Genomic DNA, 19,429 nt, shown 5'->3' on the forward strand with positions numbered 1-19,429 from the left:
TTATTTTATTAAAATAAAATATTGAAATCCAATATTTTTGACATGGCCAAGTAACATGTAAATAGGATCCATATGAAAACCAATAATTTTTTTCACAAAAAGGATAAAAAAAAAATCCATTGTTTTTTCTTTTTATCCATTCCTTATTCCATTTTTTGATTGGATGAACCAGTTGGTTTAAACCAAAGATCGATCATGTTACTTTACAGATTTAAATTAGCAAACTGTCAAGAGCCTTATAACTCAAACTAATTAGCACCTCATGATGTTTCAACCAAGACGACCAACATTTAAATCCTCCACCCCCAATTCTTGAATTATTTAAAAAATAAATAAAATCAGGCAGCCTACTAGCATCAACTTTTGAAGGTTTTCGATGCTTTACTCAAATAATGATTTCTGTTTGCCACATCCAAACCCTTTCCAAAATCCTTTATTTTTCTCCTTTGAAGGTTGTAAGCAATTTACTTGACCGTTTTTAGATGATGCTCCAAAACTATGAATGGGATCTTTCATTCACATTCTTTTACCCATCAAGAACGTTTTATAAAACTCTTGGACTCTTAAATTTGGAGCATCTTATTTTCAATTCATATGGTTCAACAAGCAATTGATAGTTCATGATCAAGAGTGTAGTACTATTTTTAGCATTGATTCTTATATATCGTATTAACAAATGGAAGATGGTTGCGTGAAAAAATCTCTATTTGATAAGACTTCTTCCTATACCTAAGAATTTCATTGGACCCAAAAATGATACATTGTAAGACTCTTTTGCCTCTTCCAATATCAATAGGCTGTGTTTCACTCTTGTATCTTCCAAAAGGAAAAAAGATCTCTAAGAGCCGTTTCTTGGATCCAAAAGAGAGTTCTTGGGCTCTATTTGACTGGACTTCTTACTATAACTATAAAACATTGTTTAAAGATTATGTTTTAACTTTTAAATCTTGCAGATATAATATAAATGTTCTCCCAGATGGTAGCAGGTACACTGAAAATTTTCAGACGGGTTAAATGTGCACTCCACCTTGAATCTTAGATGTTATGTACTCTTTTGACAAAAAGGATAGTGAATGCACAGACAATGCTTCAATCTCAAATTTCACCCCTCTTTGCAGCATCAACTCTAGTTCCAACCTTTCATGATGAAGTAAAACTTCAGTATCTGTGTAGTCCAGGCAAACAAGGATAACAGAAAAATGACAGGTTATTTTACAGAATTTTACCTCCATCTTGGGACTTCTCTTTGCAGGTAGCATCTATTTAGCATAGTTTCAGCTTTCTTCTTGTCTGGCAGGAATATCAGGAACATTAGCAGAAGACTACGTAAATAAGAAAGCCTATCTGAAACACTACAAGTACCATCTATCACCTTCTGCTGTCAGAGGAAGGAAACATTGCTGTGGAAGACAGTATTTCTCAGAATCTGAAGGAAAAACTCCAAGCCAGCATACCTCTGGGCAACGCAGTTGCTTTGCATCATAGGCCATTTGCTAACAAAATAGAAGTGTAAAAAAAAAAAAAAAAAAAAAAAAAAACCTTGTCAACTTTTCAAAAAAATGGGAAATTTACATTGTTCTTAGAGTTTCATATACACAGTCCTAGACTCCTAGTTACCAGTATATATGTTGTTTAGCTTGCTCAAGTGGATGATAAATAAACAACAATATCATTAACAATTTAATAAACCTAACCATTGAACCAAACCGATATGTGGTCAGAATGTCGAAGCCATATGGATCACAATCAACCAAACAATAGGTAGGTAGACACAACTTTTCAATGAGCAGCCGCAAAAACCTATTGGTACAAATGCATATATTCACAGAAAGCCCAAATAGATACATGAAAACAAAATGATAAGTGACATATATGGCAATATGGTGAGAAACATTGTAAACTGAAAGTGAAAGTTTTCACCTTCTGGTGGGGATATCTGGATAGCCTCTTCCCTGTGAAAAAAATGGTCAAAAAGGATTTTGAGATGAGCCTAATGACCTAAGGAAGAGCTTACAGTGATGACAATGCAACGGTTTGCATTGCAGAACCGGTCATTAGCTAATCGCTCAAATACTGCATATCATTAATAATTTAGTCAAAAGGAAGAATGTTAGAACTTAGAAGTTGTGCTTCCTATAAGTATTACCAGTATAATTGCTTACCTGATTCCTTCTCCACAACTAGAATGTAGTCAGCAACACTAACAATGTCTACATGCAAGAATTAGGAATATTTCAATTATCTACTCTCTGTATTCCAGACAATACGTGACACCAAGTGAGGAATACCATAAAAAATCCTTGCAACTAATGCATAGGAAAAAAATAGATAAATCTTATTGCCAATGCCTGCATCAATTATAAACATAGATTGTTCTAAATTGTCCTGCATATTATCTTAGTAATTGGATACCTTTGACTTCTTCAACTTGAACAGGGATGGGGTGGGCCTGCAATAGAACCGGTTCAGACATATATAAATTGGAGACAATTAAATAACCATACCAGTTCCTGTTCTTACTGTGTTAGGACGATTTATGCAATCAAACTTCCTTCCACCTTCTAAGAATCTTATCCAGCCCATCACCAACCTGTAGAATATTGGGATCAACAAACTTTAACAGCTAAGCACATTGACTAAGGATGCTACAGAAAAATCAACACAGCATATTATGGGTCAAAGGGTCAGCTATGTAGTTGAGAAAACTCAAAAATGAAAAAACAGTGTGTGAAGAACTATTTAAGTGGTAAAGCACTATCGCTCATCCAGAACACCCCCCCCCCCCCCCTCTCCTCTCTAAAGGACTATTTAATCCCCTTCACAAAAGAGGGTTTTTTTTAAAAAAAAATTATTATTATTTTTACTTGAAGAAAGGTCTGCCTTGTTGGAGTCCAATGGAAAGTACATAAACTGAGGGTAGATCTGAAAATTTTATGATCACTGGAAATAATTAGTTCAGCATATAGAAATTATTAGCTATGCCTAATGAATGCCATATATCCAAAAATTTATAAACTACTCATGTTGATAATCATTCAGTTAAACGTATATTACATTTCGGTGGCTATAAAAATCCTATGACATGGAAAGATATGATATATTCACCCAGTAACACATATCTGCTATTGGCAAACAACACTTTGAGTACGATCTTAGAAAGAGAATTCAGACAGAAAAAAATAATGATTGTCTACTTATCTTAAAAGGTCTGAGTGTGATCCCAAGTACCTACCCATTGCCCACAGAAACCTGCCAAAAGAGACAAGATATAAATGTCTTAATAAGTGTAAGTTCTTTGTAATTGAAAACAAAGTGACACAGGTTTTACAAAAATTTGAGGCTAGTGCAGCCATGCACTTGGAAATTTCTTAAGCCTTCCCCTGGTTTGTTCAGTTTAAACCACAAAGGCTTTATACACTCCAGCAGAACCAAAAACGAATTAGCAATATTCAGATGAAAAGGAAAGCATAAGGAAAACACCTACCACATTTAGATTGTGGCGACTGCATTGCATAAGGATGCAAATGTCATTGATTGCCCGGTCTACAACTGACTGTTCTGGATTGCAGAATAAGCGGAAGATATTTAAGAAAGCAATGTCATTCAAGCAGACGAGGACTGAAATCTATGGAAGAAAATTTAATACTATCTAACTTTAAGTTCAGATTTCTCCGAAATATCTAAGTGCTGACTTATGCCCTTTAAAATAACTGACAATGTTGACAAATGGAGACCTGAGCACAATCAAAGATATCAAATTATCTCTCATAAAGTTCTCCCCAGGATGAAGCTTGTGACTTTCTTTAACATAAAGTGATTGCACAAAGTATAATTTTTTTTTTGATAAGTGATTGCACAAAGTATAAATTAAGGGCAGCTACTCAAATTTGTTCCACTGAACATGCATTTTTCAGATTCCTATCACAGTAATAGGGAAACTTGAATATAAAAAGAAATATCATTTGAAATTGGGACTGAAGCTTAATTCATATTTACCTGAAAATACAGATGGATGCATGTAATATATATCTCTCTTGGACCCATGCCGGTTTTCTTGCAGAAGTTGCTGAACAATCAATAGCACTCTTAGCAAGACATCTGAAATAGAATTCAATAACTCATCAATAGCTGGATAGTATTCCATACAATTGAGGACTCATTGTAAGGTTCTCATAAGTGGTTAAGGTCAAAACCGACTCACCGAGCCTATGCACATGGTTTTCCCTTTGAAGTGTGAGAATTTCCTTCCCATTTGGCAAAACAGAGCTGCAACAGCTGCATAAAACAATAAAAATTAAACCTTAGTTCCAAAATTTTGGGATCAGCAAAGTTGTATACAACAATAATAACATTTTCAACTACATCCCATTTTTATTCAAAGGTCTGGCTTGCATCCAATGTGCTGGATGCACTGCATACGAGAGATGGGCGCATGGCATATCTATCTCGTGTTCGCAAGCCAAATCTTGTGAAGCATGCGACATATAAAAAGATGGACATGTGGTGTGTTTATCTTGTGTCTAATGTGCAAAGACACTAGATGCAGGCCAAACCAAATCCCAAGCAATAGACAAACAATAGATGCACCGCATATAAAGAGATGGACATGTGGCGCATCCATCTTACATCCATTGCACAAAGGCGTTGGATGCAAGCCAAATCCTATGCATTCAATGAACACTAGAATGTAAAGAGATGGACACGTGGCGTGTACATCTTGTGTCCAGTGCCGTAATCACAACTTCCTAGTGGTGCCTGTGCTCCCAACTTCCTAGTGTTAAATGTGTTATTTTCTCCAACTAACACCTTAGGTCCGTTTCTCCAAAAAAAAAAAAAAAAAAAAAAAAACCCTTAGTTCCAATACTATTTGCTATAACCAGCCTTCATAGCCAAATAACAGTTGGATAGTGATTAGCCTACTATAAAAGTTCATTAAATTTTAATAATCACTATTTTGCTATAGAGCAATAACCAAATTCTCATCTAAACCTACAATTCCTTCACGCATTTTTCATTTCAACCATAAATAAAGCCTAATTCCGTTAAATAAACTAATGAACAATTTTTTTTTTTAAAGCAAAAAATATTTTAAAATTAAAGGTCTTTGGCGAATCAATTACGCGCTGAAAATTAATGAAGCTTTTAGAAATTCTACAAAACAGTGGTGTTTGATTTTCGAATCAATTTTCGAAAACCTAAATACGATCGTCAATGTTATTGAAACAAATGGAAAAAAAAAAAAAATCAAATTACTAATTAATAATAATTATTACTATTTTGCTACGAGTAATAACCAAACCTACATGGCTACATTTTCTTCGCACATGTTTCCGTTAAAAAAAATTAAGGAACAAGAATTTTTGAAAGAATTTGAAAGAGAAGAAACCGAACCAGTTTGCTTGAGGATTCGTGCAGTGAACTCTGAACCGATCGATGAGAACGATCGGTGACCGTCCGATGCTCAGATCTTGTACTATAGCTCGAGTGAACTCTGAAAATTCAAAGAAACCATAAATTATAAGAATTTGAATTGTTGATGAGAGTGTGATTGAAGAACGTGAATGTATTTCAATGCGTTTTTTTTAATTTGAAATTTAATTTTCTGACCTTTGATTTTTCGTAACAAAGCGCAGCGCTGTGAGCTCCCACGGTTTCCCTCCATTTTTTTCTTTCTGTGACTGTGTACGATTTTTTCAAATGTTAGATTTTCATTTTCTGGATATTTATAGGTAGGTTCCAACCCGGAATCATGCTGTAAAAATTTCAGGTCGACCCGGTTTAAAGCTTGTTACTTATTTTGTTATTATTATCCTAAGTCCAAAAACTTTTTTTTAATAAAAAAATGAAAGTAATTTTGTTTTAATCATGAATAATTATGAAAAATAATATCACTAATATTAGTCGTTTATTATTGAATTACGATACAACTTAATTGTATATCTTACTCTATAAAGTATATATATGAAAAGGTATTTCATCATTTTCTTTCTTTTATAATTTTTTTTTGAGGATTCAATTGAATAAAAGTAAAATTAAAGAACTGAAATGAATTTTAATCAAACTTAATAATTAAACTACATCGTTTTGGGATTAGAGCAACAACTTTTTAAAAAGATTGTGGATGAAAGTACCACATTAGTAACATTTATAAATGATGAAATTAACAAAATTAAAAGTTTAGGGAAAAAAAAATACTCCAAATTTAGAGAGTGCAATTTGAAGTTTTGAACTTTAATGAATGCTAGTAAACCTTGGTACGGTCACTAATATTAACTAATAAGAAGTAGAAATTGAGACATCTTAAGTGTAAATTGAATTAAGTAAACAACCAACGACCTAAAGAACCAAAATAGCCAAGCACCTTGTGACTGTGTAACACTACTCGCATAATGTTTCCAAAGGAGATGTCAATATTGGTTCAATTGCACCATCAATTATGGCTTTCAGAGTCTAGCATTTTTCAAGGCATCAAAGAGAAACCTCCTTGTGGTGCATTTTTGAGTCAGGAAATTCACATTGGAGTAAAGTCAGTCCAAAAACTGGTGTATAAACTATAGACTACACAAAATAAAGAAAACATTAAAAGAAAAAAATGATCACCAAATAATTTTTCAACATTTTAAAAATCAGCATTAATGGCAGAATGTGGCGGCAGCTGTCATACCATGGGTAATCAAGGCCTCCATATGGTATTGGTGGGTATTCATACCCTGCTGATACTGGATAATGGTATGACACCCCATAGGGAGCAGGAGCATATGGAGATGGAACATATCCATTTTCACCATAATAATAGTAACCTCTTTCCCTAACCTCACCATCAAACCGAATCCATTTGACCTCTGCATGTGTCTCCCATACCTTTCTAGCACCCTCAATAGTGTATTCGGATTTACTCTCCCAGTAACTTTCACTGTCCCTTCCTCAGCATCTATAGAAATATTATACACTCCTAACAATAGAAAAGGTTTAAAAGAAAAGTGTTTAGGAATTGCAACTTGTCCTGCAATAACAAACCAACCTATGGTTTATTTCTAATGAAAAAAAAAAAAAAATGAAATATGAGTGAAGAATTTATTCTGAAAATTAATACAAACTTGGTAATTTAAACTAAAGTAGCCATATTATCATAATAAGTTTTATAATTTAACTGACACTTCTTTTTCATATTAAAAAAAAAAAAAACTGAAACTTCCTATTATTTTTAAATTTTAACAAAAAAGTTCAGGGATCAAATTCCCCTTTTTCTGACTATGGAATTATAAAAAAATGGCCACCCATCATCTCATTAATATCAATGAGTGTTGTTATTATTGTCATTTTAAGTTCATACACAATTTTCTTGTAGTTCTATATTTTATTAATTTACTAAAAAACACCCTATGAAATTAAACAAGATGAGTATCAAATATATATTATCAATTAAAGATGCAACAAATTCGTCGAAAAAAAAACATACCACCGACATTCTGCAAGACTTCCATCACTTTTCTCTTCCAAGTCTCACACTGTGAATTCACTTTCAGAACACAAGTCTACAAAGACAACAATCCAAGAAAATTAAACAAAAAGACAAAAACCAAAAATAAAGATTATTAATTATTAAAATAAAACAACAATTAGACGAGAAAAAGGTTTTTGTTTCTAATATCTAACCACTTCTGCGGAGGAGTATTCCATTGTAACCAACTTTGTTGGAGTTTTTTCAACTTTTTTCCAATGGGTTTTTCTGGAATGAAGGAGAACGAGAGTGATTTTTAGCTATTACTAAGCTTCAAAAATTGTGTGCCTTGTCCTTAAAAAAAAGGGTTACTCTGAAAATATATTCCTTAAATATACAATACCATATTGAGTTGTCATGCGTTGAGATTGTCCTAAAATCTCTCCCTCCATAAATTAAAAGTTATGATTATATTCATCTTTCTATAAATTCACCTAAGCAGAATCTTTAAAATCCCATAACGAGCTCGAGATCTTATATAAGGTAAGGATCATGGAGAATTTGAATTGAGGCATTTCCATCCAACCAAAAGAATCTTCTTTTCTTTCTTTTCCCCAAAATTATTAATTACCGTTTAATATCTATTTGCCAAATCAGTTGTGACTTATTTTTTTTTTCTTTTTTTTTTTTTCATAGAGATAATTATAATATGCTGCTAACACCGCAACTCAAACCTTTTTCCTTCTAAACTTCCAACCACTTAGTATATGGGGAGATGCCAATTTAGCTACAAGGCCATTGATTGGCTATGATCCTTGGACCATTAATCCAAAATGGTTGGAAATTGGCAAAGATTGGGTCCAATTCTCATGTATTGGACCAAATAATGACATGTGACGAGTCCAATGCACAAGAGGATTGGATCCAAACCATGTATATGAAAAAATTTGCACTCTCTAAGTAGGTCCGTGCAATAAACCTTCTAACTTGCCCAACTTGAACCAACCCAACTCAATCCATGTAGGTCTATTAAGTGAGACAGGTCAGGTTGGGTGGGTTTGACAAATAATTTAGCGGGTCAGGTTGAATAACCCGCCACAACCCCACCCGCCCACCTATACATATTTAAAACTTTGTTATGTTGCAAAATTCTACCTCACATACACATCCACTTCATTTCACTCATCTCTATCTCTTTCATTTTATTTTTTCATTTCCACATTTATCATCCCTAATAAACTCTAGCGACTCTCTCTAAGATTTTGTTATTATTCTTAATCTATCTACATGTCCACTTTAAGAATCATAGATGTTTTTATTTTTAGTGTCATAAAATTTTAATCATTTTTATAAAAATAATGTAGTATTTGTGTTATTTTAATAAAATTTGGAAAATTTTCATTCCTTTTTTTATTTGAGGGGGAAGCTATTATTCAATTTAATTGAAATAATTTCATTTAGATAATTGTATTTGTCAACCCGCCTAATTTGCTCAACCTGTCAAGTTAAAACTGTTAAAGATGTTCAACCGATCCGTCGTATTTATAGATTGGTGTCAGCAGCGGATTGCAATTTTTCCAACCTTCCATTAGGGGGTTATAAAAATATTGCCCTCCACCCACTCAATTTAACCTGTGCACACCCCTCTCACCCAAAACAACCCCACCCCCCATCATAGGTGTTTTTTTCATTTTTTTTTTTAACTACATTTTATATTTTTTATATATATCTTTATTGTGTGTCATGCCTCATCCTATGTTATCAATGTTTTTAAAAGTTCAAAAACTATAAAAAAGAAATAAAGAAAAAAAAATTAAGAAGCAAATGCTTTAATCGAATAGAAAAAAATATTTAAAAAGTATTGTTATCAATAAAAAGTGCAAAGACCACATCTAGTTTAGGTAATAATTTATTATTTTTCATAAAAATGAGTATTTTCTAATAAATTTTTTTTAATAATATAGCATTAATAATTTGATATTGGTTTCAAGCTAATCTCGAGGGTTTTAGATGCATAAATAGTTACTATATCTATATGGTTGTAAATTGTTATAATTTAATCATTTTTTGAGATTAACAAAAGCAGTCATAAGATATAATTAATATTTATCAAATTACTTAAAACCATTACATGAGAATTATAGTGGAATTTCTACTAGAGACGATGCACACTAGAGACGATGCTGAAGGACGAAGATTGAAGAATCCATTTGACACAATAACAGAAGGACTTGGAAAATATAGGTTAGCACAGAATTTCATGATGGCAAAACTTGAGGGGACTTTCAGAGGCACAGATTTGAAAGGTGTTGAAATGTCTTGGTTGGAGCATGCCTTTGTTTTTTTAAAGTGATATATTTTTCTGATAGGATGAGAATGAAACCAATGGGAAAAAGATTCTGTCAATTCTACCAGTTTGTTGTTTTGTTGATTCTACTGCGGATTTTTTCCCTTTTTGGTCCACCATTAATATTTGTCAGATGATGAAAAATAAAAAATAAAAATCCATTCTTTTCACCCATTTTCCTTTGCTGGAACACAAATACTTTCTGTGTTTCAATGCTATGCTTCTTGAACTTTTATCAGGTTTCTTTTGAAGAATGATGGGCTCTTTCTTGGAAGTTCATTGGCCATGAATTGTGTCAGAGCTGTCAGACGTTTTATGACACAATCCATAGGCCCAGGTCACACTATTGTGAGTTGTGACTATTATTTGTGATGGTGGGATGAGTCATTTGAGTAAGTTTTACGGTGCTTAATATCTGTCTCAGCATGGATTGACACCCAAGGCTACTGGATTAGAGCCTCTTGGACATCAGATGAGTTAGTGTGATCCAGAGCTTTGACTTAGATGTTTATTGTTACTTCCATCCAAAGTTTGAGCAGGCCTCTGCGACTATATCTCTCCAAGAAAATTCTGTATTTAATTCTAATTCATATTGGTGTTTATCCATCTGAATTCTTGTAGTTAAAAAGACACTGGAGCAGCAACACTAGAGCAGGATAAGACACATCTATGTTAGGATATTGTCAATTTTTTGTTTCATTCTATTCGGGACATCAATATGTATTTTCTTTAAGAGGTGTACAATATATATTTCATTCAGAGCTGTGTACGAGGATGATTGAAATCATTTTTTCAAGAGAAGTTGAATGAATTAATGCCAATGTACCAGTTATTATTGTCTATGGTAATGTCATGAGGAAATAAGTTTGCCAGACAAATTTGGGTGGTTAGTTCATTTTACTGTGAATAAGACTCTTAGAGCATCAATGTAGAAGAATATTAACAGTGAACACTACTTATCTTCCTTGGCTTTGCCTTCTAATCTCTAATCTCTTCCTTTTAATCTCTTAAATTTTGAGTCATTGTGAACTAGGAAGACTTGAAATCAACCTGTTGGCATGCCTGAAACATTTGGATATGCGATAATGTGAATATGTTTATTATTAACTGGTCCCACTCTCCTATTATTCATCAAATGCAAATCATCTTTAATGGACAAGACAAAGGACACAATGCTTTTGCATGGCTAAATGAACATACCAACCAAAATTTCCGTTGTTATTAAGCAACAGGCGAAAGCAAGTTGAATTTTTCAACATTGAGAATATTGTTATAACCACACACATAATAATTTAAAAATAAAACTCGTTATTGTGGCTCTTAATGTCCACCCTTGATTCTCCATCATCCAGTGGCCTAGTGTCCACAACAACTAAACTCTTTGTGTGTGTGTGTGTGTGTTCATGAAATTGTTTGTGACTATCCTCTGTGATAGTGGGGTGAGATATCTGTGTATGTATTGCAATGCCAAATATCTGTCTCAGCTAGCATAGATTGATACCCAAGGTTGGATTAGAGTTTTTGGGCATCAAATGAGTTAGTGTGATCTAGAGTCTTGACTTGGCTGTTTCTCTCCACTTCTATCCAATGTTCAAGCAGCCCTATGCAGCTATATTTCTCCAGCAAAGTTCCCTTAGAAGGTGCCTTCTAAATTTAAGAGGATAGCAATGAACAAGAGCAGAAACACTAGAGAAGGACTAAGCACATCTCTGTCTGTTAGGACATTTTGGTTTCATATTTTTCAGGACAACAATATTTATCTCATTCAAAGGGAAGGTGTTGACTACAATTATTTTAGTTAGACGATCAATTTTAATAAGTTGTTTAATGAATTTTTGACCCAAATTCACATGAATGATTAAAATTTAAGACTATTTTGTAAAGAGAACAAGGCTTGCCAAACTAAATTGAAAACTCAACTTCAGTATAAACACATTTTACATTGAAATTATGTTTTCAGAAACTTTGATTTCATAGTAAAATTTGAATTTTCAATGCTTAAGTAAGAGGCTATTCTAGTTGGAAAGGTACTTTGATGAACCAAATTAGAAATAATCAACCATGTAACAAGTCTCTCAATCTGCCCCAAATCTTTGGTAACATCTATCATTGTTAGCGTTTTCTCTATATCTTCCTCAATACATGTAAAGGCAAGGAACAATACAACTTGATTTGGACTTGGCAATGGTGTTTTAGTTGAGATCCTAATGTGGATTAGTATGATTGACTGAGGAGGGTGGTAGTGTTTGAATGCTTCGATGAGTTTGGTTTCAAAAGTTGCATAAAGTTGTGGTCATTTTGGGTTGTGAATTTCAGTATGTGGATCAAATTTTTTGCTCTGCTACCATATTTGATGCAGTACAAGATTTGTAAACTTGTCTAGGGATTTATAAAGAAAGACCATAACAAACCTAGGGCTTCACCACTTAAGGCTGCTTGAAATCACCACCAAGTTAGAGAAAAATTTCAATTCAATATTATCTACTATCAAATTCACCATGCCAAAATGATTTGCCTTTTATTTTTTTGGAGCCTTTTGAAGTAGGACCTCCAAAGCAAGAATCAATAAGGAAAGAAACAAAACAGTCAATTACACATAATTCAGAAATAAAATCAGAGTTCAAACCAAATCAAATAAAACCTATTATCAATCCTCCATCATCAAGGGGCCTAGTGTTTGCACCAACAACACTTGCTTTTTTGACAAACTGTATTGGTGCTATTGTGACTATCCTTTGTGATGGTGGGACAAGGCATCTGGATATGTTTTACAATGCCAAATATTTGTCTTAGCATAGATTGATACCTAAGGCAATTGGATTAGAGTTTTTGCACATCAAATGAGTTAGTGTGGGTGTGTGACCTAGAGTTTTGTCTTTGATGTTTCTCTCCACTATGGTACTAAGTTCAAACAGCCCTATGCAACTATATTTCTCCAGCAGAGTTCCATCAGAAGGTGCCTTTTGAATGTAAGAGGATAACAATGAACTGGAGCAGTAAAAGTAGAGAAGGATTAAGCACATCTCTGTTAGGATAATGACATTTTCATTTCATACTTTTTAGGACAACAATATTTATCTCATTCAAAGGGAAGGTGTTAACTGCAATTATACCAATTAGAAGATCAATTGTGGAGCAATAAGTTATTTAACGAATTTCCGACCCAAATTCACATGAATGATTAAAATTTAGGACTATTTTGCAAAAAGAAAAAGGTTTGCCAAACTAAATTGAGAAATCACATATATTCTGGAAAAAGAAAATTTACAAACCAACTAAACAATACAAATGTATTTTTTCCCTAAACAAACCACCATACATAGTCATTTATTAAGACCATGAATTACTTAGTTTGCGTTCCTTTTATTCAAACAAAAGAACAATTATCAAACTCCTTTGCCAATAACAACCTATCCTCCAGTTCTTATAGCATTAATACATACCTTAAGGGTTTGCCATAATGATAACTTCCCAATCACAAGTTAAAACTGCCATACAAGCTCTGTCATCATTCAGTTGCATCACAATTAAACTTCAAGAGGCCTTTCAGAGGCTTCGTTCACTGCTTGGATTTCATCACTGGAAGCATTCCTTTTCAATGATGCAGAAGCATGCTCTTCAAAACTCTCAAGAAGCTTTAAATTTTGCAAATTTCCCCCAAGCTCTTCACCCATTTTTGTGAACCTGTGTGATTGTGAAATACCATTAGGCTGATCTCATAGAGAATTCTCCTTCATTATTTAAGATGCATACCAGTTTATTAGGCCTGCTTCTTAGTAGCAATGGGGATTTAATAATGTCATTAAATGGCTCTCCATCAAATTAGCTTTTTTAAACATATGATTGGATGAAATCAAGTGAGTAAATAATTAGTGATGGAACAAACCTTTCAATCCGCCTGAGTTGTTTGGTGACATCAACCATAGCTGGCCTTCTTTGTGGATCTTCCTCTGTACATGTCAAGGCAAGGTCCACCACAGCTTGTAATTGATGCTGTAAACTAGCACCTCCTTCCCCATCTTCAGCCAAGATTGCAGGATCCACAATCTCGTTTATGCAACTACCTTGAGCACGGTTATGTATGTATGCTACTAAGCTAGAATCTTCATCAATTGTCAATCGGGTTATATTATAAGAATCCTCTCCAGTTAAAAGTTCTAGAAGAAGCTGACCGAAGCAATATACATCAAATTTCTCTGTTACTTTTCTTGATGCTTTAAACTCAGGGGCGCAGAACCTTAAAATAAAAGGAGCGTCCACGTCAGCTTCACCTTCGGGAATTGATACAGAAAAATAAAAGCTGGACAATTTGGGAACATTATGTTCATCTAATAAGATACTGCGCATTGCAAGAGGCAATTAGCTTCTCAAGTAACTTGCTTCCATTCTCATAAAACGCTCTCTCTGTTTCCTCTCTTCTTTTAAAAAAGAAATGATGAAATGGCATGAACCAACTCCAGCGCATAATAGCTTGAATGTGGAACGTCCTTCCTTGCTCTCTTTTCTTTGTGCTCTAAATCTAATACTACTACTAGCGAGGGATGGAGGATCAACTGAATGACAATGAGGGTAAATTTTCATTTCAGGAAGGAAGTTTCATCGAAAGTAAAGTAAAAGTAAAGTGGAGCTTCCCTCCTCACAATCCAAACCGTGTGTTGACTTTGGAGGGCCCCACCGGTTTCTATAATATTTGCTTTTATTTATTTATTTTATGGTCCTCTATTTTGGTCATGTTTTTAATTTGGTCCTCAATCTTTTATAACTTCATTTTCGTTCTTATATTTTTAAACTTACTGATGTTTTGATCCCAACATCATCTCACTTACCAAAAAAAAAAAAAAAAAAATGTAATTTCAAACCAGTAGTGCATTCCATTTATTACTTAGACATTCTTCGTAAATGAGATGATAATTGGGACCAAAAGGACCAAAAGTTTAAAAAATATAGAGATCAAAATAAAGTTATAAAAACTTAAAGACCAAATTATAAATATAACCAAAATATTGAAAGCAAAAAGTATTGTCGTCAAACTTTTGGTTTTTTGTTTATTTTCTTCAACATTTTTTGAAAATAATCCATTTTAGCTTTTTTGTAACAAATTTAACATAAAAATTACCAAATACCATATCTTTTGATAAACACTATAAAAAAAATAAAAAAATAAAAAGGTGATACGTCCCTAACACACTCTAAATATAATGGATTTATGCAAAAAAAATTTTAAAAAAATGGAAAACAAATACATGTGAAGCACAAAATTTATGTGGATTGACCTTAGAACTATGTTCACAAGTGGGGTCAAGGAAAAAGTTTAAATAAAAAATCAGAATGACAATAATTTAAAATTTTTATATTTATCTACCCTATAGTTAATAAAATACGGTACGTGCTTAATACAGTAGGTATACGAATGGGTGCAATTCGGCATCTTTTAAAAAGTACGTGTCAAAAGCTTGGCATAAAAATACAGAGACGGAAAAAGAACAGTATGTGTATAGTACGAGTATATTACATTCATCTTTGAGAAATTAGTAACAAAAATACAAATATATTTACCATATGTCCATATACTTTTTTGAAAGAAATACAAATAATCTTTGTGTTATGAAATTTTAACTCAAGTCAAGTTTGATTTAAGTTTTAAAACTTCCTAAAAATTTTTATGAGTGATATTAAGTGTATTACAATTTTTACTATATAGATTTCTACACACTAATGTGTCACCAAAAGTAAGGAAAATGCTAAAATACTACAAGTTTTACTACAAAGAGTAGTGTGACAAGTACTACAAGTTTTTCTACATTAAGCTTATTAACTAATGTGTCACTAATAACAAAGAGACAACTCAACAATCATTTATGAGGTGATTAAAACTCACTAATCACATCTATTGCCGCACTAGTTTTTAAGCATTATGTAATAAAATTTGTAGTACTTTTAACATGTTTCTACTTTAAAAAAATCTCACAAACTAATGTGACAATGAATGTAGTTGTACACCAAACAACTTTTCAAATTATACTTGCAAATTTGGAAATATATATATTTCCTGCAACCTGATACCGAGGAGTTTGACAGAATTGTTTTGAGTGCTTGTGAAATTTAAAAAGTTACTTGAATGGGCAATGTATTCAATGCCCAGTTGAAAACCATGATTAGACAAATTTAATTAATTACTCGACATACGGCCTGATTAATTTAATCATGGGATCAACTTGCATCAATTTGCAACACCTGCATTGAGTAAATTGCTAAAATTTGCAAGCCCACCTTTCAATGAGTAAAAGCATGACTGTTGTAATGCTGTTCTGTTTCATCTACGAGCTCCCTGCTTGTCTTTGCATTTTGTTCTTTATGGTCATATAGCATCTTTGTAAAGAATGATCTCGCTCCATTCATTTGGCTGTCTTCTAATATTATTTAAATTGATTCATCAGGTCCTTGTAACTGGTTCTTTACATCTTATGGGCGACATGTTGAAATTCGTAAAGAACTGAGGTGCAGGGCCTCTTGAAGTCCCATATATATATATATATATATTGGGACAAAATGGCTTTATGACCTTTTCACCCAAATTATATAGCCTTATGCCCCCTTCCTAAACTAATTAGGGAAATGTCCTTCATTTGTAACTCAATTTTCTCAAAATCGAGTTAAAAAAAAAAAATTCTAAAGCCCTATAGTGACGTTTTTAAGGACTTATAATGACGTTTTAAGGACCTATAATGACGTTTTGTAACTCCAGCTCCATGAAATCGAGTTATAATGGAGATCGTGTTACAAAATGTTACTATAGGTCCTTAAAAACGTCACTATAGGGCTTAACTAGATTTTAAGAAAATCGAGTTTCAAAAGAAGGGCATTTCCCTAATTAGTTTGGGAAGGGAGCATAAGGCTATATAATTTGGGTGAAAAGGGTATAAGGCAATTTTGTCCTATTGGTTGTACTCACTCCAAAGGACAAAAAAAAAAAAAAAAAATAGTGGAAGAGTTGAGTCATCTTAACTTTCTAGTCAGTTCTCTATGATATTTAGTGATCATTGATGTGTAATTGGTCCCTGCTGCTTGCTATATTGTTAAAACTGCTAATTATTAATGTCGGTGTTCTTTGGGCATGAGAGATAAGCCCTTTGTCTTGGGCTAAAGTCCTATAATGTCTCAATTTTATGGTGACTATATTTTTCTGTTTCCAATGGAAACTTCTGTATTTTTTTTTAAAGAATAAAGTAGAGTTAACCTATTAGGCCGTGCTATTGAAAGTTACTCCAGAAAATTTTTAATTGATAAGTTACAAAGATATTTGGTGCATCTTGAACCCACAATTTCACTTGTTTACGGCACAAATTGGCTTGACTATAATAATTGATGCCTAACCACAATTCTAGTGAAAATTTGCATTCCAGCCCAAAAGAGAGGCTAAGATTTGACTGTAACCCAAGCTATTGGTACACCAATCAGAACTCAAATTCGACAATAAGCTACAAATACTTAGATTCTGTTTAAAGAAATTTATTCAAGATTTGATTGGTGTTGGGTTGTTCTATCCAAACTGATGGTGAGTTTTGCTTAGAATCTAAATTTAAATGAACATATTTTTTTGCATAGTAACTCTATATAAACCTAATTAATACAGTACTCTATATCTATTAGAGTGATACTCGGGCCTGAAAATCAGGAAAAAATTGCAAGCCCAAACAAAACACAGAGGTGGCCTAAAAATTCCTCGGCCTTAGTTCTATCATGTATGTTATGATCATTATGTTCAAATTCCTCATGTGTATGATCACCTTCAGTAAAAATCATGACAGACAATTGGCATGACGAAAGGAATAGTGCAATAGAAAACTGGCATATAAATAATAATAGAAAAGAGGATAGAAAACTAAAAGCAACCTAAAGACCTATAGCTATAACATATAAAGACAATAAGAAAGACTTTGAAAAAGATGACTTAAAAAAAAGAAGATTTGAAAACACTAAAAATTATTTTGATAGAAAAGAAAGAAACTAGTGCTATAGAAATAATGCAACAAAAAAATGACATAGAAAGACAAGAGTAGAATGACAACCCTCATGACAGTTAGAAAAACCAAATCATGGATCTAATTTTTTAGTTAAACTTTTTCCTCGACTCCACTTGTGAACGTAGATCCAAGGTCAATCCACATAAATTTTGTGCTACACATGTATATGTTTTCCATTTTTTTTAATTTTGCATAAATCCATTATATTTAGAGTGTGTTAGGGACGTATCACCTTTTATTTTATTTATAGTGTTTATCAAAAGATATGGTATTTGGTAATTTTTATGTTAAATTTGTTACAAAAAGCTAAAAGACGGATTATTTTCAAAAAATGTTGAGGCAAAAAAAAAAAAAAAAAAAAACCAAAAGTTTGTCGACAATACTTTTTTCTTTCTATATTTTGGTCATATTTATAATTTGGTCTTTAAGTTTTAATAACTTTATTTTGATCTCTATATTTTTAAACTTGTTGTCCTTTTGGTCCTTATTATCATCTCATTTACAAAGAATGTCTAAGTAGTAAATGGACTTATTTACAAAAAATGCCTAAGTAATAAATGGAATGCACTACTAGTTTGAAATAATTTTTTTTTTTTTTTTTTTTTTTTTTTTTTTTAAGTGAGATGATGTCAAGATCAAAATATCAGTAAGTTTAAAAATATAAGAAAAAAAATGAAGTTATAAAAAATTGAGGACCAAATTAAAAACATGACCAAAATAAAGGACCATGAAATAAATAAATAAATAAAAGCAAATACTATAGAAATTGTTGGGGCCCTCCAAAGTCAACACACGGTATGGATTGGCTTTGAAGGGCTAATGTAAGGGTAATTATTAGGTACTCTCGAAGTATCATTATTGTGTACTCCTTCCTCTCACATAACTGTAGGTCTCACTAATTAAATTTATGATGGGACCCACAATTCATGTGAGAGGGGAGAGTATGCATAGAACTCGACATTAGCTCCCACCTGTAACTCAATTTTGTTAAAATGAGTTTCAAAACAGGGACATTTTGCTACATAGTATATAAATTAGGGACAAGTGCCCATTTTTCCGAATTAATTTTGACCTAATTTTTTTGTTAACTGTCCATAACCATATTTAAATTTTGAGCCTAAAACTGGTTGTTGTTTGAAAGCCCGCTGGGAACTAGATATGTTTATGTGCACCTATGCCTAACCATAATTGTGTTGACCTTTTTGTACCCTATTATGTACACTTCTATTCTTATTCTCTTAAAGTAAAGAGGGATTTTTTCATTTTCTTAACGTAATGTTTGGTTAGGCTCAAGCTAATTGGATCCAAGTTGAGAAAACTGAAGAATGCACTAAGGCAATTTTACATAGTGCTTGTAGTGGATCTAGTTTATGAAAAAAACTTTTTTTTTTTTTTTTGGTTTATTTAGCAAATGAGCCAAGCTCAAATCAAGGTTAGAATCGACTACTAAACAACCAAAATTCAAACACAATAATGTTCTTGTGAATAAGCTCATAAGCGTAGACTTTTACATCAAGCCAAAATAATCTTCTTTACTTTCTTTTCCCCCCAAAATTATTATTATTTACCGTTTTAATGTATCATTCCTTGCCTCTATTAGCCAAATCAGCTGAGATG

The 19,429-nt window shown here is 32.7% G+C and overlaps 2 protein-coding genes across 11 annotated transcripts in view; both read right to left on the bottom strand.

Moving 5' to 3' along the window:
* The window catches only part of LOC126694329 (serine/threonine-protein kinase ZRK1-like), a 54,074-nt gene that overhangs the window by 26,522 nt on the left and 8,123 nt on the right, over nucleotides 1–19,429 (bottom strand). For 2 of the 7 annotated variants that reach the window (XR_007645730.1, XR_007645732.1), the window contains exons 2-3: nucleotides 13,675–13,852; nucleotides 13,232–13,472 (exon numbers count right to left, since the gene is read on the bottom strand). Coding sequence is in view for 2 of the 7 variants with exons in the window: in XM_050390558.1 (XP_050246515.1) it covers nucleotides 13,316–13,472; nucleotides 13,675–13,852 (335 nt within the window). In the remaining 5 variants the exon portion in view is untranslated. Of the gene's footprint in view, nucleotides 1–13,131; nucleotides 13,473–13,674; nucleotides 13,853–19,429 lie in introns of those variants that run through there. The other 5 variants (XR_007645731.1, XM_050390558.1, XR_007645729.1 and 2 more) reach the window with 5 other exon arrangements.
* On the bottom strand, nucleotides 685–5,688 carry LOC126694334 (meiotic recombination protein SPO11-1-like). 4 transcript variants are annotated; one of them, XM_050390564.1, is made up of 15 exons: nucleotides 5,608–5,688; nucleotides 5,392–5,491; nucleotides 4,202–4,275; nucleotides 3,997–4,098; nucleotides 3,485–3,558; nucleotides 3,233–3,249; nucleotides 2,521–2,590; nucleotides 2,413–2,449; nucleotides 2,163–2,210; nucleotides 2,015–2,073; nucleotides 1,921–1,952; nucleotides 1,695–1,800; nucleotides 1,373–1,493; nucleotides 1,227–1,290; nucleotides 685–1,137 (listed from the first exon to the last, which is right to left on the bottom strand). In XM_050390564.1, exons 1-15 carry the CDS (start codon nucleotides 5,660–5,662, stop codon nucleotides 1,011–1,013), a joined length of 1,086 nt encoding a protein of 361 aa, XP_050246521.1. In that variant the 5' UTR covers nucleotides 5,663–5,688; the 3' UTR covers nucleotides 685–1,010. The 4 variants fall into 4 exon arrangements, with proteins under 4 accessions (XP_050246521.1, XP_050246523.1, XP_050246524.1 ...); XM_050390566.1 differs by lacking the exon at nucleotides 3,485–3,558 and having other exon boundaries at nucleotides 3,199–3,249; nucleotides 3,997–4,066; XM_050390567.1 differs by lacking the exons at nucleotides 3,233–3,249; nucleotides 3,485–3,558 and having other exon boundaries at nucleotides 3,997–4,066.

The sequence above is a fragment of the Quercus robur genome, chromosome 8, assembly GCF_932294415.1.
Source record: "Quercus robur chromosome 8, dhQueRobu3.1, whole genome shotgun sequence".
In the NCBI taxonomy this organism is placed as follows: Eukaryota; Viridiplantae; Streptophyta; class Magnoliopsida; order Fagales; family Fagaceae; genus Quercus; species Quercus robur.

Excerpts from the sequence above, each read along its gene's own strand:
- LOC126694334 (XM_050390564.1), bottom strand. The coding sequence starts at position 5,662 with ATGGAGGGAAACCGTGGGAGCTCACAGCGCTGCGCTTTGTTACGAAAA. Across the intron at positions 1,291-1,372 it reads CCTTCCTCTGACAGCAGAAG|ACAAGAAGAAAGCTGAAACT; the intron begins GTGATAGATGGT and ends TATTCCTGCCAG. Across the intron at positions 1,138-1,226 it reads AGAGAAGTCCCAAGATGGAG|GTTGGAACTAGAGTTGATGC; the intron begins GTAAAATTCTGT and ends TCATCATGAAAG.